Source organism: Astyanax mexicanus, chromosome 14, assembly GCF_023375975.1.
Source record: "Astyanax mexicanus isolate ESR-SI-001 chromosome 14, AstMex3_surface, whole genome shotgun sequence".
In the NCBI taxonomy this organism is placed as follows: domain Eukaryota; kingdom Metazoa; phylum Chordata; class Actinopteri; order Characiformes; family Acestrorhamphidae; genus Astyanax; species Astyanax mexicanus.
The window spans coordinates 2,790,710-2,814,447 of NC_064421.1; the positions used below are offsets into that span (position 1 = coordinate 2,790,710).

Genomic DNA, 23,738 nt, shown 5'->3' on the forward strand with positions numbered 1-23,738 from the left:
CAGGATGAGCAAAAAGAATGAATGCAAAGGATGTTCACCTACAGACGCATCTCCTTCTCGAAGTCTCAAAGTAACTGTTCACCATCTGCTCCGCTCAGCAGAGAGATCGGACAGATCGGACGCTCCTCGCTCGCACCGCACTTCCAGTCCTACATCCAGTTGGCCGGAAAAACACGAAATAAAACTTGCAGCAACAAAACAGGGCAACTCACTGCTCCTCCTGATCCAAATTTGGCATCAGCCTTCCCCGGGGTCTCTGCCTACTTTGCTTCTTCATGGCGATAATCATTTTCATCACTTCCATTAGAGAGGATGAGTAGCCTCTCTCCAGAAATCAGAGCATCAGTGCCAGAACAGATGGAAGACCCCGGTGCCTCGCTCTCCTGCCGTCCGAGTGTGGAACGAGTCCACAAAAAGCCGGGCATAGTCAGAGTCAGTCCGCAGGTCAGCTTTACCGAGAGCTCAGCCTTCGGAAAACGATCCCGTCTCAGTCTGAATCGCTGATGGTTTGACAAATGGCCTCCTATTTCTACACCAACGCCAGCCCTCTCTTTTTTTTTCCTCTTTCGCTCGCTTGCTCTCTTTCTCTCTCTCTCACACTCACTTACTTACTCTCTCACTCAACCCCCCTCCTTTCTCTCTTAGTCTCTTTCTCTCTCTCTCTTTCGCTCGCTCTCTCACTCTCAATCACCGGCTCCCCCCTCCTCCCTCAACTTCTCCCTGATGATGCTGCTCCAGAGATTTTTATATTTTATTTCTCAGAGTTTTATCAGAATATCAGAAGATTAGAGGAGGTTTTACCCTTCCTATCATCTGATTTCAGTCATCATTCGTCAGTATCAATTCATTCGGATTTGATTTGACCTCGGATTACACGAGATTGGCCTTCAGGATTAAACACAATAACTCCCCAGACAGGTAGAGCGATGAAAACAGCACAAATCAACCCATGTCCACCCCATGTGCTTTTTTCTTTGTCTTGCTTTTCTTTGCTACATTTGTGCGAAAAAGCAACATCTTTTGATTGATCCCAATAGAAAGCTGAAATAAGAGACGTGTTGACAGAATGAAGAGAAACAAGCAAAAAGACTGAAAATCAAAGAGATGGATAATTATTAACGTCGGAAACGTTGTCAGGAACCTTGTACTGTCAGAGTTTGGCTTTGTTGCACTCTTCATCCTCCTCCTCCTCTTCCTCACCCACACACTGATGGAGAGAGTACGAAATAGAGAGAGACAGAAAGAGAAAGAGAGAGAGTGTATATCTCACTCTCAAACCCTTTCTGAATCAACACCTCGTGTGTCCTGTGCACACCCACACACTTTTTCCTGTTTTTTCTTCTTTTCTTTCCTTTTTTCTGAGCTCGGGCAACACACACAAACACCAGATCAGATCAGCCCGAGTTCTCCCATAATGCCTCAGTCTATCGTGATGGGTCAGAAAGACAAAATACATACCATCGGTAGGTGACGGGGCATTTATATTTATGCAGATACAGGACAATAATCAATGATAATTACTGCATAATCAGGTCATAATCACTTATTAAAGACCGTAAGGAGCTCCTAGTCACTTCCCAGTCGCAAGCAGCTCCGGATCAGCACCAAAAAAAAGAGTAACGCTAAACAGTTCACGCGTCGTAAGCGTAACTTAACGCGTCGTAATTGAAACACTGAGGGCTGATCCTTTGCCATTTCTGCTGTGTGTTTCTCGAAAACCTGCAGAATCCAGCACAGCGCGCCAGCAAAAGCCCTCGACTGTGTTACCATGGTAGCAAATGACAATTGGCCTTATATCGTAGGCAGGTACTGGATGTATCTGTGCAAATATCTGCATAATCTTGTGGCTAAACATCGCAGATTTGATTTGGCCACTCGTGCGACCATGTGAAGGCCGTGCCACTTGAACGTGAAAAGAAAAAAAAGAAAAAAAAAAAAAGAAAAGTAAACACGCAAACCAGCCCTCCATTGATTAACACTCGTAAATCCTGGCCTCGGAAAGGGCAGAGCAGTCCGTAAGAAAGAGAAGTGTGTACTAAAAAAGCTCCACTAATCACATACAGTACAACGCTTTTTAGTTGTGCATCTGTTTCTCTTTGTACTGTACTTTATTATTATCCTCCTTATTTTAACCCTGTTCTTCAATACTCAGAACCCACAGCATAACAAAATATTAATTATTATTTGTGTGGTGGGTTGTAATTATTCTCAGCATTGAAGTGATTAGCAGTGATTAGCATGGTGGTGGTGTATGAGGTGTTAGTGTGTGGTTGAGCTGGTACAGTGAGTGGATCAGATACAGCAGTGATTAGCATGGTGGTGGTGTATGAGGTGTTAGTGAGTGTTGAGCTGGTGGTACAGTGAGTGGATCAGATACAGCAGTGATTAGCAGTTATTAGCATGGTGGTGGTGTATGAGGTGTTAGTGAGTGTTGAGCTGAAACAGTGAGTGGATCAGATACTACAGTGATTAGCAGTGATTAGCATGGTGGTGGTGTATGAGGTGTTAGTGAGTGTTGAGCTGGTGGTACAGTGAGTGGATCAGATACAGCAGTGATTAGCAGTGATTAGCATGGTGGCGGTGTATGAGGTGTTAGTGAGTGTTGAGCTGGTGGTACAGTGAGTGGATCAGATACAGCAGTGATTAGCAGTTATTAGCATGGTGGTGGTGTATGAGGTGTTAGTGAGTGTTGAGCTGAAACAGTGAGTGGATCAGATACAGCAGTGATTAGCAGTGATTAGCATGGTGGTGGTGTATGAGGTGTTAGTGAGTGTTGAGCTGGTGGTACAGTGAGTGGATCAGATACAGCAGTGATTAGCAGTTATTAGCATGGTGGTGGTGGTGTATGAGGTGTTAGTGAGTGTTGAGCTGAAACAGTGAGTGGATCAGATACAGCAGTGATTAGCAGTGATTAGCATGGTGGTGGTGTATGAGGTGTTAGTGAGTGTTGAGCTGGTGGTACAGTGAGTGGATCAGATACAGCAGTTATTAGCAGTTATTAGCATGGTGGTGGTGGTGTATGAGGTGTTAGTGAGTGTTGAGCTGAAACAGTGAGTGGATCAGATACAGCAGTGATTAGCAGTGATTAGCATGGTGGTGGTGTATGAGGTGTTAGTGAGTGTTGAGCTGGTGGTACAGTGAGTGGATCAGATACAGCAGTGATTAGCAGTGATTAGCATGGTGGCGGTGTATGAGGTGTTAGTGAGTGTTGAGCTGGTGGTACAGAGAGTGGATCAGATACAGCAGTGATTAGCATGGTGGTGGTGTATGAGGTGTTAGTGTGTGTTGAGCTGGTACAGTGAGTGGATCAGATACAGCAGTGATTAGCAGTGATTAGCATGGTGGTGGTGTATGAGGTGTTAGTGTGTGGTTGAGCTGGTACAGTGAGTGGATCAGATACAGCAGTGATTAGCAGTGATTAGCATGGTGGTGGTGTATGAGGTGTTAGTGAGTGTTGAGCTGGTGGTACAGTGAGTGGATCAGATACAGCAGTGATTAGCAGTTATTAGCATGGTGGTGGTGTATGAGGTGTTAGTGAGTGTTGAGCTGAAACAGTGAGTGGATCAGATACAGCTGTGATTAGCAGTGATTAGCATGGTGGTGGTGTATGGGGTGTTAGTGAGTGTTGAGCTGGTACAGTGAGTGGATCAGATACAGCAGTGATTAGCATGGTGGTGGTGTATGAGGTGTTAGTGAGTGTTGAGCTGGTGGTACAGTGAGTGGATCAGATACAGCAGTGATTAGCATGGTGGTGGTGTATGAGGTGTTAGTGAGTGTTGAGCTGGTGGTACAGTGAGTGGATCAGATACAGCAGTGATTAGCATGGTGGTGGTGTATGAGGTGTTGGTGTGTGTTGAGCTGGTGGTACAGTGAGTGGATCAGATACAGCAGTGATTAGCATGGTGGTGGTGTATGAGGTGTTAGTGAGTGTTGAGCTGGTGGTACAGTGAGTGGATCAGATACTGCAGCAGTGCTGCTGGAGTTTTTAAACAGTGTAGGTTATGAGTATTGTAGAACAGGGTGAAATGAGGAAAATAATAATAAAGTATACAGAGAAACAGATACAGAAATACAGTCTGTAATTATTATACAATTACAGAGTGAAATATATGATCAGTGGAGCTGATGTCATAATGTTATTCAAGATTGGTGTGTATATAGTACCAGTCAAAAGTTTGGACATACCTTCTCATTCAATGTTTTTATTTTATTTGTTTCCTACATAGTAAATGAATAGTAAAGTGATCTATCAGATTATGAAGGAACACATAAGGAATCATGTAGTAACTTAAAAACAGTGCTAAACAAACCAAAATATTATGGTGAACTCTTGTTCTTCCTTTCCTGGGGCAGTCCTGATGAGCGCCAGTTTCATCATCATAACATTTATGATGGTCTTTGCAGTGACTGCACTTCAGAGTACTTTTAAAGTTCTTGAAATTCTTCTTTTCAGATGAACAGATCTTCATTTTTACCTAAAGTCATTTTTTCTTTATTTAGTTGAGTAGTTGTTTCTTCTCATAATCTGGATTAGAACATTACTCACATATTCACTATTCACTGTATACCTGTAACTCTACCTCTTCACTACTTTACTGTAACTGATGCTCTCAAACACTTTATTAAGATACAAGAAATTCAAGTAATTAACTCTTGATGAGTTCAGCACAGCTGTTAACTGAAAGCCTGAATTCCAGGTGACTCTACATCATAAAGCTGACTGAGAAAATCCAGCAGCATTGAATTCTGCGTGATTTGATCAGTTTTTTGGATACAATCCGGGTTAGCACCCGAACATCCCTTTCAGACAGCTTCCTCTTACAGCGTCCACAGTTAATCCTGTTGGATGTGGTTGGTGCTTCTTGGTGGTATGCTGACATTACCCTGGATACCGTGGCTCTTGATGCATCACAAAGACTTGCTGTCTTGGTCACAGATGCTCCAGCAAGACGTGCACCAACAATTTGTCCTCTTTTGAACTCTGGTATGTCTCCCATAATGTTGTGTGCATTGTAATATTTAGAGCAGAACTGTGCTCTTACCCTGCTAATTGAACCTTCACACTCTGCTCTTACTGGTGCAATGTGCAATTAATGAAGGTTGAACACCAGGCTGCTCCAATTTAGCCATGAAACCTAAAATCCCACACTAAAATGACGACAGGTGTTTCAGTTTCATTCTCCAACCCCTGTACAATGCAGAACATTTTAAGGTGTTTCCAAACTATGTAAACTTGGTAAATGGAGGTAAAAAGGAGGAAACTGCATAGAAACACAAAAAAACAAAACAACCAGGGTAAAGTAAAGCAGAGCAGTGTTTATCTTTACAAACAAAGAAACAAGCAAAAACAAAAATAACAATGTATGAATTAATTCTCGGGTCAGGACCTGCTAAATTTAAATTGTAAATACAAAGAGTCGAACAACAGAGTCACGACTGATTCCCCCGAGTGAAATAAGAAAAAAACAACAGCATGTGGAGGAAAAAAAGAAAACCATAAATCAACCAGAAGGAACCAGTCTGTATTTTTTGCTTCGTTCTCTGGTTAGAACAATGCTTAAAAAACACATTAATTCAGCCCATAATCGTGTATATCGCACGTATCACTCTGCCATTATTGTGGAGCTCTAGCAGATCTCTCCATCTCCTCTTGAACCCACGTAGTGTGTAGGTGTCTGCAAACAGCAGCCGATTAGTCACAGCTCTGAAAGCACTGGAGCTTCTGCAGGAAGAAGATGGAGCAGCAGGACCCTCTGTAACAGCGTCTCGCGGACTCCACGCCGCCGTTAGGAGCTCTCCTCGTCCGAGGAGTTGTAGAGCTGCCGCCGGGGGTCCTGGTGGTAGACGTCTCGTACGGCGAGAATCCGCGTGAGCATGCTGTCCAGCACGGTGCGCTCCAGGGGCTCCTCCGAGAACCACACGGGGCTGCTGGGGTCACAGGAAGCTTCCGGCTGCAGGTAAAACATACCTGAACGCTGCTTTACCGAGTCAGAGCTGTGGAGGAGAAAGAAAAAGAAAAAAAAAAAACATTTAAGACAGAGGTTTCAAACTCATATAAACACATATAAAACCCCATATTAAACAAATTCAACAAACCTGGGAGACAGAAAACTAGTACCACATAGGGGTGGGCGATATGGCTCTAAAATAATATCACGATATTTCATGGTATTTTCACGATAACAATACTTTTGGCGATATGATAAAACACTGAATTAGAAAAAATATTTAGAAGTTTATTATTGCATGCAATATAATATGGCTAAATGAGATACTAAAAAAATATATAATTTTATCACATTTGTAACAGAAGTCAACGATCCAGAATGTCATGATACTAATAATAATACCATACCATATATCCAGGATTAAAGTAAAATAAATGATACTGGACAGATATAATCTAGTCTCTAATAGATATATAATGGAAAATAAGAACAGTGTGAATTTTTCTTCCGCTAAAAACAGCAAAATAAGTAGTACTCTGATGTGATAACTAGGGGTGGGTGATATGGCACCATATTTCAGGGTATAATATTGTTCATGATATACAAAATTATTGGTGATATTATCACGTACGATACGATATGGCACACCCCTAGTACCGCACATAAGATCCTTTCATTTTTACAAAAATGGTCAGTGTGTCTTTTGTATGAATTCTATCAGTCAGGTATTAACGAGCAAAGTAAAGCCTCTCCACTAAAGTACAAGTTGCATAAATTCTGATCTAGACATTCAATCACATTTATTTTTATTTAATAGTTTAATAGTTTATTTAACAGGGACAGTGTACATTAATTAACATTACTGTAAATGCACCAGAATTAGCCTAAAGGCTTTTTTTCATCTGTTGTCCCTGAACAGATCTTAATATTGTCTACCTAAAAACAACATGAAGATTACAATGAACAGTGCAAATATAAAAGAGCAATAAAACAGATATATCACAGTGTATAAGTTTGCTAAAATACAGCTGTAGCTGAAAAGACAGTCTAACTAAAGATACTTTTCCCAAGGCGGAAAGAAAAAAAAAACTGTAAATATACTACTTCTTAACCTATCAGAATTTATACATAACATTTAGCTTAATTTAGTTTAATTTCCTGACCGTATCAAACTAAATTCGAAAATAGAAAGAAACAGATAAAACATTTTTTTTGAAGAAATTTACAAATATTTTTTATCCATTTTTTTTATTATCTAGTTTTTCATAATAGCCTTTCGCAAACAGAATTTCAATAAAGTCTAATCTTCTCTCGTTTTTTTTTTTTCAGATTTGTCCATTTTTTTGTGCTTTGTAACACAACCCTGATGGTATAATTAAACTCACAAAATGCAAAAGTTTGAAAAAAATAAAATAAAATAAATAATAATAATAATAATATAAATTTTTTTTATTTTTCCTAAAAATTCGGATGATTGTGAATTATCTACTAAAAACAAGTTGCATAAATACCGATCTAGCCGTTCAATCACATTGTCGCAAATTGTGTGCAGTCAGTGTAACGTTTAGCTTAATTTAGTTAATTTTCTGACCGTATTATACTAAATTCGAACACAGAAAATTGGGAATACATTTTTTTTGGAAGAAGATGAAGAAATGTGTTTTTATCCAATTTTTCAATTATCTAGGTTTTTGCAAACAGAATATCAAGACAAATGAAGTCTAATCTTCTCTCGATTTTTGTACCTCCTAACACAACCCTAATAGTAAAATCCAACTCACAAAAAGCAAAAATTGAAGAAGAAGAAAAAAAATCCTAAAAATTCTGATTGTGAATTATTCTGTTACAAATCTGATAAAATTCTTGTAATTTTTAATATCTCAGTTAGGGGTGTGCCATATCATATCATATTATACGCAATAATAAAATTGTATTTTTATTTTGTTGCAGTAGTGTATTCTTGAAATATATTTTATTTAAAAATAAGTGTTTTGTTATATCACCAAGAGTATCGTTATCGCAAAAATTCGATGAAATATCGTGATATTGTTTTAGGGCCAAAGCCCACCCCTATCATGGACAACCCATCATATCATCACATAATGAGATAGATGCTCTGTAATTACTTAACGCTAATATTTCCTTTACAGACTTTACAGTAAAATCTTCTGATTCCTGTATTTATCTGAGAACCTTATATTTCATACAAACATAAATTAACAGTTTTACACTTAAGATGAACAGAACAGCACAGAAAATGAATGCAAAGTCGGTGCAGTGCATCAGTCCTTACCATCTGGAGAGGTAGAACAGGTAGAGCTGAACAGGACAGCGTAGAGGGTGCTCAGTATCCGCTGGCATCTCCATATATTCCTGCTCTTCCTCCTCCTCCCGCTTCCTTTTACCCAGAACAACTGAGACAAAAACACAGATAATTATTAGAAATTTTAGGAATTTTATAGTGATATTGGAATTGGTCAAAATGTTTGATAAAAAATTCACTGAAAATCAGTTTTCATCATATCAGCAGCTGGTTTGATGGTAATTCAGATCTTAATGATGGTAAATCAGGTGAGCTGCTTCTGCTGCTGCTGCTTCTGATGGAACTGAACACATCCATTGAGGGTGCTGGCTGGGGGCGGAGCTTCCAAGATAAATCTGGTTCCTTAGAGTAGCTCTAAACATCTCCACTACTTTCTCCAGAATGAGAAATTCTTTTCTTTTTAGTGGATTATATTCAGCTGCATCTTCTCTAGTGGGCTCTGCAGTTTCTACAGTATAAACTCTCTCACTGCTGAGAGATTAGGGTCCTAAACCCTCTGTAAATATCTGTGTATTAAAGGGATAGTTCGGTATTTTTGACATGAGTCTGTATGGCATCATCATAACCAGTGTCGTGCATCCACACTGACTTACCCCCCACAGCGTCCTGTGAGCCGAGTTCTTGTCCAGTTTAGGTCAAAGCGAAAGTAGTCCGGCATGTTTGCTGGGGTCAGGAAAATAACTCCTTTTTCTTCCCAAAGCAGTACGTGTTCAAAAGAGTGATTTATTTACATCACAAAAAACTAACCCTGCAAAAGTCACGCCTCGTAAATCACTTGGGTCCTACTTTCTCTCATTTCGTATCAGTGCGCGTCATTCTGACAGCGAGCTGCGCACGCGTCAACTTGTTCTGTGTTTTGGCAGTGCTTAGCAGCTGTGTTCAGACTAGCAACGCAAACGAGCTAACGTTAGGGAGAAGTCTATTGGCTTTTATAAGCTTTGTAAACACACATATATATATATATATATAGCTAGGTGTGTGTGTGTGTGTGTGTGTGTTAAAATGGTATCGCAGCTCCAGCAGTGGCTCCAGTTTCATCTTCCACCACTTCTCTGTCCATCCTCTCTCTTTCTGCCCGATCTAATTCCATTTGGCGAAGTTCAACATCTGTATACTCGGGTTCATAAAGATATCCCCGTGGCTCTGAGCGGTGATCAATGTTTTCCTCGTCACTCTCGTAGTCAGACATGTTCTCGAGGCGAGAAGTAAACAAAGCGACCCAAACACGTAGGCTAGCTGTCAGGTTGCAGCGCTGCGCGCATTGATATGGAACGAGAGAAAGTAGGACCCAAGTGATTTACGAGGCGTGACTTTTGCAGGGTTAGTTTTTTGTGATGTAAATAAATCACTCTTTTGAACACGTACTGCTTTGGGAAGAAAAAGGAGTTATTTTCCTGACCCCAGCAAACATGCCGGACTACTTTCGATTTGACCTAAACTGGACAAGAACTCGGCTCACAGGACGCTGTGGGGGGTAAGTCAGTGTGGATGCACGACACTGGTTATGATGATGCCATACAGACTCATGTCAAAAATACCGAACTATCCCTTTAAAGCAAAAACTAAATAAAAATCTATATATATAACAGAATGCAATGATTAGAGTGATTAGAGAAATTAGAGTATACATATCAAATGTTGAAAGTGGGTACCACTTTAAAATAAGACTACCTTTATAAAGGGTTTATAAATGGTTTACAATTAATTTATTAATGGTTACTAATTAGGTTGTAAATGCCTTAAAAATCATTAATAATCAGTTATAACACATATGTAGAAAGGGCAACAATGACCTGTTGTTTGCCAAATAGTGAACCCACAGCCCTTTCTAATTATGTGTTATAACTGATTATTAAGGATTTATAAGGCATTTACAAGCTAATTAGTAACCATTAATAAACTAATTGTAAACCATTTATAAACCCTTTATAAAGGTAGTCTTATTTTAAAGTGATACCTGAAAGTGAGACATTTTGCCAATTTAATGATGGCTGGTTGGTTGTACAGGTTTTATTGTCACTTTTTTGGCACATATTTGGCTGTTTTATATACATTTAATTATATATACATTATTATATACGCTCGGTTTTATAAGTTAAGTTAAGTTCAAATGTTATAGCACCTCAAGGGAAATATATTTCACTACATATGTATTAAATTAGGTGTTTGAGGATAAGATGCCTTTTATGTTCTTTTCTTGGTATTAAGTTTGTCCGCCTGAGGGCCCAAAAATCACCCGCATCCAATACGGACCTTTAGCTTTGTCCCTTACACTAGGGGTGAAACGATTACTCGAGTAAATCGAGTAACTCGATTCACAAAATTGATCGATTAATTTTCTGTGCCTCGAGTAATCGTTTATTTAATTAATAAACTCAGCGCGCGGTATTTTCACGACTTTTATTTTGACAACGCGCTCAGCGTTACGTCACCCTGCCCGGGAACAAGGAGACGGAGGTTTGAGCAGCGGCAAAAATGGAAGTGGCGAGAGAAAACAGCGATTTTAAAGGAATAAAAGCATTTTATGTTCGAACTGTGACCTGTACTCGGTGCAGTGCCAAAACAGCGCGTTTTAATGCTGCACCATCTGAACCGAGGACACCCGAGACGCGAGGACGCCGAGAGAGCAGATTAATGAGATTAACATTAATGTGAATTAATAACAAATCGACAGCGCTTTGGAGTGTGAATTAATAGAAGCACTGTCTATAATGTGTGGTTAGTTTATTAGAACAGAGTTCATACAGGCTTTATGTAAACAGTAAACACAGCGCTGTGGAGTTCAGAATATAAACAATAAAAATGTTAAAAGTTAGCTAAACTGAAGTTACTTTGGCTGGAAACTAAATGCTTGATTTCTTCATCTAAGAGTACATTTGGCCAGTGAGACAAAAAAGTATGAACACTGTTGTTCATATAAGGAAGTGTGTCTCTTATTTATTGGGTAAAATATTGATTACCACTAGTGTCTAATGTGCCCCAATGCGATAGGTGTCAATCTTAATAAATGCACGGCCATGAACTTATTATTAGAGTTATTAGTCTTAGTGATGTAATTAGACCCAAATAGTCCAACATATAAATAAAGAAAAAACCCACATTTGTAATACTTGTGTGTCACAATTATTGCACAGGTCCTGATATATTTTGGAGAAGCGGCTTGGTGGTAAAAGAATGCAGCACACTGATCCAACACTGGCAGAACTGACAACGTCTCAGAAGCTAAGATGCACAACACAAAGACGATGTTTATGCCTTTTTTATTGATTTATACCCTATATTTGTTATTTACAAGAAATCCAAATGTGAAAGTAATGTAATTAAATTTATTTTTTTTATTGTGGTATTTATTTATTTATTGTGTTTTATTTATTTGTATTTGCAATTTGGAAATGTTGTGAATTAAAAAATATAACTTATCTAAAAAAGGAAACCAATTGGTCATTCATTATTGAGTAAAATTCCTTTTTAATTGCTCTTTAACAAAAAAAATGTTTTATCCGATTACTCGATTAATCGAATCGATTTTTCAGTAGAGTACCCGATTACAAAAAGAATCGATAGCTGCAGCCCTACCTTACACACAGGGATTTCTCCAGACTCCCTGAATCATTGGATGATAATGGGCTATAGATAGTGGAATATACAATGTCTTTGCAAATTGGACAATTAAATTAAATTCAATGGTTTTTCAATAATGTAACAATAAAAAACATATGGTATTATTTAGTAAACATGTTAAACAAGTGTTAAACAAACCAGAATATGTTTTATATTTTACATTCTTGCGTGGATTATCAGTTTTGAACATCTCTGCTGGATTTTCTCAGTCAGTTTTATGATATAGAGTCACCTGGAATTCAGGCTTTCAGTTAACAGCTGTGCTGAACTCATCAAGAGTTAATTACTTGAATTTCTTGTCTCTTAATAAAGTGTTTGAGAGCATCAGTTAAAGTAAAGTAGTGAAGAGGTAGAGTTACAGGTATACAGTGAATAGTGAATATTTGAATAATGTTCTAATCCAGACTTGCTAAACTTTGCATCATGTTTTTGTATTCACTATTATTTACATTTTATACATCGGCCTATCTTTTTGGGGTCTCCAAACGATGTTGTATTTTATACCTGTGGCCCAAGACTCACCTGGCTCCCCCCGGTGCTCGTCCTCTTCACTTCTCTCCAGTTTGACTCTGAGGTAAGAGGTCGTGCCCTGATCGGTGGTCCTGGTGCAGCAGGTGAAGTTGGAGAAGGAGAGGCGCTCATGCTGGATCAGGGTCTTCAGATTCAGCAGTTTAACGCAGAAGAACAGCAGAGTGTTCAGCAGCACGAACGGAGACAAAGCTCCCAACTGCTTACTGTCCCACAGGAAGCTCTCCTCCACGCGGGACTGCAGGAATCCTGCAGTTAAAACACAGAAATAGAATAAAACATCCTGAAACTGTCAGAGTTATCACCATTAAACACCCTGTCTGCCTCTGTGTAGGAGTGTATGAGAACATCATGGATGTAGATTGCTAAAAAACTGTCAGAAACGGACGATTATTGGAGCGATTCCAGACAACAAGGCCGCCTAAAGTGTCTCCTGTAGAGCAAATGTGTCTCGAATAAACATTTAATTTAGCAGAAAGTTGCCTTAACCCTTGCTTAAGCATAAAATATATACCAGCTTATTCATTGTTCCTTCTAAAATCAAGGATATTTAACCCTCCTGTTACGTTACAGGTCAAATTGACCCATTTTAAACTTTGAAAATGCAGTAAAAAATGTTTTTTTTTAATAAAACTTCTATTGTTATGTCTATCAACATAATATATGAAAATTTCTTTGATTAATCTCACATATTTGCGAACACCCCCTGCAAAAACTAAACTAAAACAAAATTGCAAATCTTATGTTTCAATGTTATGTAAAACTATTGTGTTTTATATTTATATGTTGGTCTTTCAAAAGTAATCAAGTAGTGAAACATAAAAAAAAAAATGTGAAGATGTATTTTTAAAATAAAAACGAGTGATTTATCCTAATTGAATTACTACCTAATGGAGTTAATAATGAAGTACTCACATTGCTTTTTAGTATTCTTTTCGTTTTTTAGCAAATTCAGCTACAATATCTCAGGTTACCCTTCTATTTATATACACACACATTAGTGCATCTCAAAAAATAGAATTCAAAATCATTGAAAAGTTACTTTATTTCAGTAATTCAGTTTAAAATGTGAAACTCATATTATACGGATGCATTAAACACAGAGTGATCTATTTTAATCATTTATTTTGTCTTTTTTTGTTGACTGAATGATTATGACTCACAGCCAATGAAAACCCAAAAATCAGTGTCTCAGAAAATGTGAATATTATATAAAACCACAACACAAAAAAACAAAATCTTAGCAAGTGAAATTATCTCGTTTCAAAGCAATAAATCTTATATCTTGCTCTGATAAATTTTTTTTAATCTTACTAAGCATTGTAAATGTAAGATTGTTTTACATATTTTAGAAATAATTATCTCATTCAGTCTTACTTAGAATTTTAACCTTATTTTAAGTAATTTGAACTCAAAATAAACACAAAAAGTCACCAGTCAAGTTATTCTGATACTTGTGTAGAAATTTAAGCTAGAAAATAAAATATTTTTGCTTGATTTGAGTCTTACTTCACTCATTTCGAGGCTTTGTCTTTGCTTATTTTAAAAATAACCCCATTGTGCTTAACCCCATTGGCAGATTCTTTGCTTAATTTAAGAATTTATGTCTCAATTTAAATAGATTTTATCTAGTTTTTGCAAATTGTTTTTTTTGCAGTGAAATTGGTACTTTTGTCAGTGTGGGCAGTGTGCCAAGTCCTGCTGGAAAATGAAATCCTCATCTCTATAAAAGTTGTCAGTAGCAGAGGGAAGCTGTAAGATATGAAGTGCTGTAAGATTTTGTGGGAAAATAAAACTGCACTGACTTTAGACTTGATAATAAAACACAGTGGATCAACACCAGCAGATGACAGACATGTCTCTCCAAACCATCACTGATCATCAGTAAATTTTACATTTCATTTGAAGTAAATCAAGGGATCAGAGTCTGGAGGAAGAGTGGAGAGACACACAGTCCAAACTGCTCGAGCTCTAGTGTGAAGTTTCCACTAATCAGTGATGGTTTGGAGAGTCATGTCTGTCATCTGCTGGTGTTGATCCACTGTGTTTTATTATCAAGTCTAAAGTCAGTGCAGTTTTGTTTTCCCACAAAATCTTACAGCACTTCATATCTTACAGCTTCCCTCTGCTACTGACAACTTTAATGGAGATGCAGATTTCATTTTCCAGCAGGACTTGGCACACTGCCAAAAGGTCTTACTACCAATTGGTCTTATTATATAATATTCTAATTTTCTGAGACACTGATTTTTTGGGGGATTTTTCATTGGCTGTAAGCCATAATCAATCAATCAACAATAAAATACAAAATAAATGCTTAAAATAGATTATTCTGTGTGTTTAATACATCTATATGATATATGAGTTTCACATTTCCAACTGAATTACTGAAATAAAGCAACTTTTTTAATGATATTCTAATTTGTTGAGATGCACTAGGGGTGGGCGATATGGCTCTAAAATAATATCACGATATTTCAGGGTATTTTTGTGATAACGATATACTTGCCGATATAGGAAAACAGAAAAATAATTCATTCATTTCAGGAATATAGTATAATAGTATAACTGAATAATCATAATGTGACAAAATAAATAATATAGCATAAAATAATACAATGCAGCAAATAATACTGCAGAATATTTAGTGCATGCTTATAAACTGCAAACTAAAACAATTATACAATAAATACACCTAAAGCTTCACAGTAAATAATAGACTACTTTTAAGACAGAACAGCCCTATTATCACGATATGGATTTTTAATATCATGATATTTCTGTGTCACGATATATTGTATACGATATAATATTGACCACCCCTAAGATGCACTAGCCCAGGGGTGTCCAAACTACGGCCCGCGGGCCATTTGCGGCCCGTTTCCTTTTTTGGAGCGGCCCGCGAGGTATTTTAGAAATAGAATGAAAGTTGGCCCGCTGTTAAACAGGTTTTTATAATGTGAGATTCAAAGTTTGAACGCTAGGTGTCAGAAACGAGCCAGGCGAGCGGAGAGGGTTCGAATTTCTAGCGCAGAAAGACGGGCCAAAGAGTCTAAAAGCAGAGAGAGTGCGCATTTCTAGCGCAGAAAAACGGGCCAAAGAGTCTAAAAGCAGAGAGAGTGCGCATTTCTAGCGCAGAAAAATGGGCCAAAGAGTCTAAAAGCAGAGAGAGTGCGCATTTCTAGCGCAGAAAAATGGGCCAAAGAGTCTAAAAGCAGAGAGAGTGCGCATTTCTAGTGCAGAAAGACGGGCCAAAGAGTCTAAAAGCAGAGAGAGTGCGCATTTCTAGCGCAGAAAAACGGGCCAAAGAGTCTAAAAGCAGAGAGAGTGCGCATTTCTAGCGCAGAAAAAAGGGCCAAAGAGTCTAAAAGCAGAGAGAGTGCGCATTTCTAGCGCAGAAAGACGGGCCAAAGAGTCTAAAAGCAGAGAGAGTGCGCATTTCTAGCGCAGAAAAACGGGCCAAAGAGTCTAAAAGCAGAGAGAGTGCGCATTTCTAGCGCAGAAAAATGGGCCAAAGAGTCTAAAAGCAGAGAGAGTGCGCATTTCTAGTGCAGAAAAATGGGCCAAAGAGTCTAAAAGCGGAGAGAGTGCGTATTTCTATCGCAGAAAATCGGGCCAAAGAGTCTAAAAGCGGAGAGAGTGCGTATTTCTAGCGCAGAAAAACGGGCCAAAGAGTCTAAAAGCAGAGAGAGTGCGCATTTCTAGCGCAGAAAAACGGGCCAAAGAGTCTAAAAGCAGAGAGAGTGCGCATTTCTAGCGCAGAAAAATGGGCCAAAGAGTCTAAAAGCAGAGAGAGTGCGCATTTCTAGTGCAGAAAAATGGGCCAAAGAGTCTAAAAGCGGAGAGAGTGCGTATTTCTATCGCAGAAAATCGGGCCAAAGAGTCTAAAAGCGGAGAGAGTGCGTATTTCTAGCGCAGAAAAACGGGCCAAAGAGTCTAAAAGCAGAGAGAGTGCGCATTTCTAGCGCAGAAAAACGGGCCAAAGAGTCTAAAAGCAGAGAGAGTGCGCATTTCTAGCGCAGAAAAATGGGCCAAAGAGTCTAAAAGCAGAGAGAGTGCGCATTTCTAGTGCAGAAAATCGGGCCAAAGAGTCTAAAAGCGGAGAGAGTGCGTATTTCTATCGCAGAAAAACGGGCCAAAGAGTCTAAAAGCGGAGAGAGTGCTCATTTCTAGCGCAGAAAAACGGGCCAAAGAGTCTAAAAGCGGAGAGGGTGCGCATTTCTAGCACAGAAAAGTCTAAAAGTTGCCTTATTTAAGGAGTTTAATATTAAGAGACATCATGAAAAAAACATCGATTTGAAAAATCTTAGTTTACACAACACTGTCAAAGATAAAGATAGTAAGTCAAGTAAAATGGTGTGTAAATGAAATAATCAGGAAAAAAGTATTATTTAAAGTGGTATATTTCATTATTTGTTTTATTACAGTGTGGTCCGTGACTTCAAATATATTTCTCCTTCTGCCCCCCAACAAAAAAAAAGATTGGACAGCCCTGCACTAGCCTATATAAAACAACATATTTAATTAATTAAATATTAAAAATAATTAAAATTAACCCACAATTATATGCAACACAGTTATAAAAGTATAAGTAAATGTATCACCACTTGGCAGAAGGGTGTTTTCCTGGTCTTTCAGCAGTCTGGTTATGTCTGAAGCGAAGCGGCCGTACTGAGGGTCCAGGAAGATATTTTCAAGTCGATTATTTTCAAGCAGGTACTGTAGAATAGAAGAGAAAGATAATATTGAGGTTATAGAGTGGTGTATTTAATTTAAATGAGTATAAATTAGAACAGGGCTTGTGAGAATTGTTCTGTATTGAGATTTAAAGCAGTGAACAGTAATGGTGAACGTCATCATGTGCACTGTTTACTCATGTCCTGCACCTGCCAGTTAGCCTGAGAGAGGATGAACAATGCAAACAAAGCGTCTCTAATGACTGAGCACATGCAGCTGTCACTGGAGAGCTGACAAATATTATCATCTCGGCCGCAGCTCTCGCTGAGAATTCAGGAACAGGCCTGCAACCATAATTATGTTATTAAATTATCACACTACCTACAGACATAACCTCAGTCATTTTTACTGATGTTAAAAAGCTCTGGAAAAATAAGAGAGCACTTAAAATGATGAGTTTCTTTGATTTTACCAAACTGAAAACCTCTGGAATATAATCAAGAGGAAGATGGATGATCACAAACCATCAAACCACCAAACTGAACTGCTTGAATTTTTGCACCAGGAGTAAAGCAGCATAAAGTTATCCAAAAGCAGTGTGTAAGACTGGTGGAGGAGAACATGATGCCAAGATGCATAAAAACTGTGTATTCCAGGTGACTCTCCCTCATGAAGACACTGAGATTAAAATACCAAGAATGTGCAGATCTGTCTTCAAATGTGATAAATATGATTCTTAATTACAACAGATTCTGGTTTGTTCAACAAAATTATTCTTTTTATTTACAGAATAATTCTGTATGTGTTCCTGTATAGCTTTACTATTGTATTCAATGTTAAATTTACAATGAAGACACAAAGAAATAAGACAGAAAGAGATAAATAGAGAAAGAAAGAGAGAAAGAGAGAAAGAAAGAAAGACAGAAAGAGAGAAATAGAGAAAGAAAGACATAAAGAGAGAAATAGAGAAAGAAAGACAGAAAGAGAGAAATAGAGAAAGAAAGAGAGAAAGAGAAAGAAAGACAGAAAGAGAGAAATAGAGAAAGAAAGACAGAAAGAGAGAAATAGAGAAAGAAAGACAGAAAGAGAGAAAGAAAGAAAGGCAGAAAGAGAGAAATAGAGAAAGAAAGAAAGAACGAAAGAAAGAGAGAAATAGAGAAAGAAAGACAGAAAGAGAAATAGAGAAAGAAAAAGAAAGAAAGAAAGAACGAAAGAAAGAGAGAAATAGAGAAAAAAAGACAGATAGAGAGAAATAGAGAAAGAAAGAAAGACAGAAAGAAAGAAATAGAGAAAGAAAAAAAAGAGAAAGAAAGAAAGAAAGAACGAAAGAAAGAAAGAGAGAAATACAGAAAGAAAGAAAGGTGTCCAAAATGACTGGTACTGTACTGTAAATATGTGTGAGATGCAACATTTCTGCAGGACAATGATGTAATATTGGTATCAGTGATGTAATTATTGGTATGTTGCAATTACAGTATATAGTACTGCAACTCGAGCTGTAGAATATTGGTGGGAAAAAGCAGCGCTGCAACATTTTGGTGAGTGGAAAGTGAGTTATTTGACAAAAACTTGTGCTTGTTATTTCATCATTCCAACCCAGGATTTCTCCTTAAAAAAAAAGATAAAAATGTGTCCAAAACTGGAGTAAAATAAATTAAATTTGGTCAATACAGTGTGGGATTTTAAAGTTGTCTCAAACAACAAAAAGCACAATTTAATTTATACGTATGTAGTGTGTACAGGTGTGTGTGTTTGTGTTGAAATGCACAGAAAAAAGAAGAAACTGTGAATCCGAACCTGCTGGATGCCTAAACACAGGTAGTAGACGCTGTCAGGTGCGTACACCTGTCCGTTCGGCCGCCGCACTTCAGTAACGAAGCGACACAGACCCTCACTGAGCTCCACCGCACTGCACTGTAACACATCCTCCTTCAGACTCACTACACACACACACACACACACACACAACCGTTCCACCGCAAAATTAATATTCACAATTAAACAGCTAAAAGATAAACCAAAACACAAAACTGACCAGACTAATATTTTCCGAGCATTTTTAACAGCAAAGTTAATACATAACAGCAAACGATTAATCTGGAAACTTTGACACAGGAGTGTCCAAACTACGGCCCGCGGGTCATTTGTGGCCCGTTTCCTTTTTTGAATCAGCCCGCGAGGTATTTTAGAAATAGAATGAAAGTTGGCCCGCTGTTAAGCAGGTTTTTATAATGTGAGATTCAAAGTTTGAACGCTAGGTGTCAGAAACGGACCAAAGAGTCTAAAAGCGGAGAGAGTGTGCATTTCTAGCGCAGAAAAACGGACCAAAGAGTCTAAAAGCGGAGAGAGTGCGCATTTCTAGGGCAAAAAACGGGTCAAAGAGTCTAAAAGCAGAGAGAGTGCGCATTTCTAGTGCAGAAAAACGGGGTAAAGAGTCTAAAAGTTGCTGTAATTAAGGAGTTTAATATTAAGAGACATCATAAAATGAAACATCAATTTGAAAAATCTTAGTTTACACAACACTGTCAAAGATAAAGATAGTAAGTCAAGTAAAATGGTGTGTAAATGAAATAATCAGGAAAAAAGTATTATTTAAAGTGGTATATTTCATTATTTGTTTTATTACAGAGTCTGTGGCCCGTGACTTCAAATATATTTCTCCTTCTGCCCCCCAACAAAAAAAAGTTTGGACACCCCTGCTTTAACATGTTTTTTTACACATTTTGCCCCTCACGTTCTGCCATATTTCCAGAAAACGGTGCTACTGCTGAGAAATTAAGAAGGTAATTACTTAAAATTTATATTGAAATATGGATTACATATGAATACTCTACATGCCATCCCCCCCTTCTCATATACACACACACACACACACACACAGCCCTGGTACTTGAACATAGTTCACAAAGCACAATCTGTGAGCAAAGTTAAATAAAAATACAAATAAATCTTAAACAACATTAATTGAATATAAATAAAATCTCATTGTGATTATCTTACTCTGTTTTATTATATGTTTAATATCCACTTATAAAAGTTTCAGCACTAAGAAGGAAGAAAGATGATTAATCACATCTATTTAATGTTGTATATTCATATCTGACATACACAATGTCTATATAAAATATTTAATGTCTTTAACATTTTAAAAGGGGTAATTTATTTAACCTCTTTTTACACAAATTAAAATAGGAGAATAGATCTGTTTTCTCTACAAAACATCAAAAGTTCTTAACACAAAGTCACTATTAAATAAAAATAACGATCTCAGAATGAGCCGTTTAGGGCTCTACACTTTTATGCTAATAAGCTGTTGCTGGCCACGCCCCATGTAGACGCTGAGGGTTTACCCCTTTAGCGTTAGCTTGTCCTAAAAGGCAAAACATGAACAAGCTATTTCATGCTTGACTCCGATAGAAGCACAAAACTCATTACATCTCCCTTATCTGTTGACTTGCCACGGACAGTAGGTACAGATCCCTCACTCAGAAGAAGTCTGCTGGCTAATCCTGCTGTGTACTGGGGCTCTGAAGGGGGTTTGACAGGTGAGGGGTGGAGCCAGGGGTGGTTCTATGCAAACGGCTCTTAGAAGCATATGATTCCTGACACTAAACTACTGATTTCAGCTGATTAACAGAAAACTGATGGATGATTTTATATTATTTATTTAGTTTTTTTCTCTGTAATATATCCCTCTCAGACATTTAGGACATAGTTTTAAAAATGATTAAAAAATCATCTTTATAGTTTCTTATGATTCTGAAAATTTTCTTTGTAATTTAAGAGGAAAACAAGAAAAAAAAAAAAAAAGAAAAAAAGAAAATCACAAGTCCCGAGACTGTTGCTAAGCAACATCAGCATCAGTGACCGCGATTCCGCATCGGCACTACAGCGTACAGAGTACCCGGCATTACAAGACCATTAAAACCGATGGTTTTAATAGTGAAACTCACCATCGCTGCGCTGCGATCTGCTCTGCACCCAGCTGGCCCAGGCCTTCACTCCGTACACGTGATGGATTTTAGAGATGGTGGAGGAACCGTCTGATCCTGAACGTCTCGGACCCTGAAATAAAGAGGAAAAAGGAAATGTTTAATGTCAATTTACCAAACTGAAAACCTCTGGAATATAATCATAAGCCATCAAACCACCAAGCTGAACTGCTTGAATTTCTGCACCAGGAGTAAAGCAGCATAAAGTTATCCAAAAGCAGTGTGTAAGACTGGTGGAGGAGAACATGATGCCAAGATGCATGAAAACTGTGATTAAAAACCAACAGGGTTATTCCACCAAATATTGATCATTTCTGAACTCTTAAAACTTTATGAATATGAACTTGTTTTCTTTACATTATTTGAACAATGTTCATTTTACTCAAACATAAACTTATAAATAGCAAAGTCAGAGAAACTGATTCAGAAACTGAAGTGCTCTCTTCATTTTTTCCAGAGCTAGCTAAATATATATATTTTTTCTTATATTATTTATATATATATATATATATATATATATATATATATATATATATATATATATATATATATTATTTATTTATTTATTTTATTAATTTTTTTTGTTTATTTATTATTACTTTTCATTCTTGTTCTTAGTTCTATTACTCATTTAATCACTTATCATTTTTTATATTTTACTTTACTTTTACTATTATATATTTACTTATTTTATATTTTATACATTTTTTTTTTGTCCAATTAGTTTTTTTATGGTATTTTAGAATTTTCTGTTTTACATATATATTTTTTATTAAATGTTGATTTAAAATGCGTACTTTTATTTTTTTACTATTTTATTTCTTATTATTTCTAAATGATCATTAAATGTGTTCAATCCCTTTGATGTTATAAATGCTCGGCAACATTGTAAATGAGGGTCACCCTCAATGTTTTTTCCCGAGTGAAAATAAAGATTGATTGATTGATATTGATTTATTTAGCAATATTTTCTCACATTTTTATCTACTATTTATTTTATATTTATTCACTGTTACTCTTTGTGCAATTATATTGGTCACACCCTACCATAATCATATCTCTATGCACTAGATGTATATATTTTTTTTCTTTACTATATATAATTTTTAAATATCTTTATATATTTCCTGTAATTGTTTATGTATACATAGTTTTTAATATTATTTTTTTCTCTATATATATTTTTTTTCTGACCGGTTTCTCTACTCTTTCCTCTGTACTGCTGTAACATTGTAAATTTCCCCATTGTGGGATTAATAAAGGATTATTTTATCTTATCTTAGATTTATTTAGGTTTTTAAAGGTGGTGCTCTGCTACAATTTGGGAAAAATAAATATTATAAACTGAATTTGGAATTTGAGATCAGAAACCTGAAAAGAAAAAAGAAAAAAAGGAAACAACAGGCATACTCTTTGTTCTTAGTTGGCTGATAGTTTTGGACATAATTTGTGCAGAATCAGTTTTTAATAAAAACAGAAAATTAAAACATTCTGGCATTCAGACATCTCTTCACACCCGTGAGAGGTTTCTTCTTTTAGGAGGCGGCTCATCATCAGAATCATCCACCGAGTCGTTTTCATCGTCGTCGTCGTCTTCTTCTTCATCACTGTCGCTGTCAGCCTGTTCCTCCTCCATCTGCTGTGGATTCCTCCTCCTCCTCTTGTTCGACTGTATGGTGTTATGAACATAATTTTTGATGTCTCTCCACGTTCTCGACTTCAGAGCATCTGGTTCTGCTGATAAACACAGCGAACAGTCATCTTTTCCTGGGACCTTCTGGAGGGATATATACTTCCCCATGTGCTTCTTCACAGCTCTCTGTTCTTCCAGACTCCACCCTTTTCGTTTAACTGCTGGTGCTGCAGGACCTAAAGATCATTAAATCCAGTATTAGTGTACATTTTATAAAACATTACAAGAGGAGAATTGGTTTAAAACATGCTTTTGGTGTTTTGTTGCAACTTTGCAATGTATAATATATACTAGTGCATCAAAAAAAAAAATTAGAATATTTTAGTCTTAGAAAATTTGATTATTACATAAGGCCAATTGGTACTTTTGGCAGTGTGGGCAGTGTGCCAAGTCCTGCTGGAAAATGAAACCCACATCTCCATAAAAGTTGTTTTCAGCAGAGGGAAGCTGTAAGATATGAAGTGCTGTAAGATTTTGTGGGAAAACAAAACTGCACTGACTTTAGACTTGATAATAAAACACAGTGGATCAACACCAGCAGATGCTATGTCTCTCAAAACCAGCAGGACCAGCATTTCATTTTCCAGCAGGACTTGGCACACTGCCAAAAGTACCAATTGGTCTGATATAATATTCTAATTTTCTGAGACACTGATTTTTGGGTTTTCAATGGCTGTAAGCCATAAACAACCATCAACAATAAAATAAATAAATGCTTAAAATAGATCACTCTGTGTTTAAGACACCTATATAATATAAGTTTCACATTTTGAACTGAATAATTATACTGAAATAAAGAAACTTTTCAAATGATATTAAATTTTTTGTGATGCACTAGTATACATAGATCAACCATAACATCAGCACCACCTGCCTAATAAGTGAAGAGATCCCTCTGTTGCTGAATGCAGGTAAAGATTATATATATATATATATATATATATATATATACACAT

At 37.1% G+C, this 23,738-nt stretch overlaps 1 protein-coding gene and 1 long non-coding RNA gene across 9 annotated transcripts in view; one reads left to right on the forward strand and one right to left on the reverse strand.

Moving 5' to 3' along the window:
* The first annotated feature begins 2,700 nt into the window (after positions 1-2,700).
* LOC125781025 (uncharacterized) lies at positions 2,701-3,960 on the forward strand. The gene is made up of 3 exons (XR_007424067.1): positions 2,701-2,760; positions 2,851-2,934; positions 3,025-3,960. It is a non-coding gene; the product is annotated as an uncharacterized LOC125781025 (long non-coding RNA).
* Positions 3,961-5,296: 1,336 nt separating this feature from the next.
* The window catches only part of si:ch211-266o15.1 (zinc finger MYM-type protein 4), an 80,173-nt gene continuing 61,731 nt past the window's right edge, over positions 5,297-23,738 (reverse strand). For 7 of the 8 annotated variants that reach the window (XM_049463691.1, XM_049463690.1, XM_049463693.1 and 4 more), the window contains 7 exons: positions 22,606-22,958; positions 21,051-21,162; positions 18,895-19,037; positions 17,025-17,139; positions 12,415-12,669; positions 8,242-8,362; positions 5,297-5,994 (listed from right to left, as the gene is read on the reverse strand). In XM_049463691.1, coding sequence (XP_049319648.1) covers positions 5,787-5,994; positions 8,242-8,362; positions 12,415-12,669; positions 17,025-17,139; positions 18,895-19,037; positions 21,051-21,162; positions 22,606-22,958 — 1,307 coding nt within the window. In that variant the 3' untranslated portion in view covers positions 5,297-5,786. The remainder of the gene's footprint in view (positions 5,995-8,241; positions 8,363-12,414; positions 12,670-17,024; positions 17,140-18,894; positions 19,038-21,050; positions 21,163-22,605; positions 22,959-23,738) is intronic. The other variant, XM_049463697.1, reaches the window with a different exon arrangement.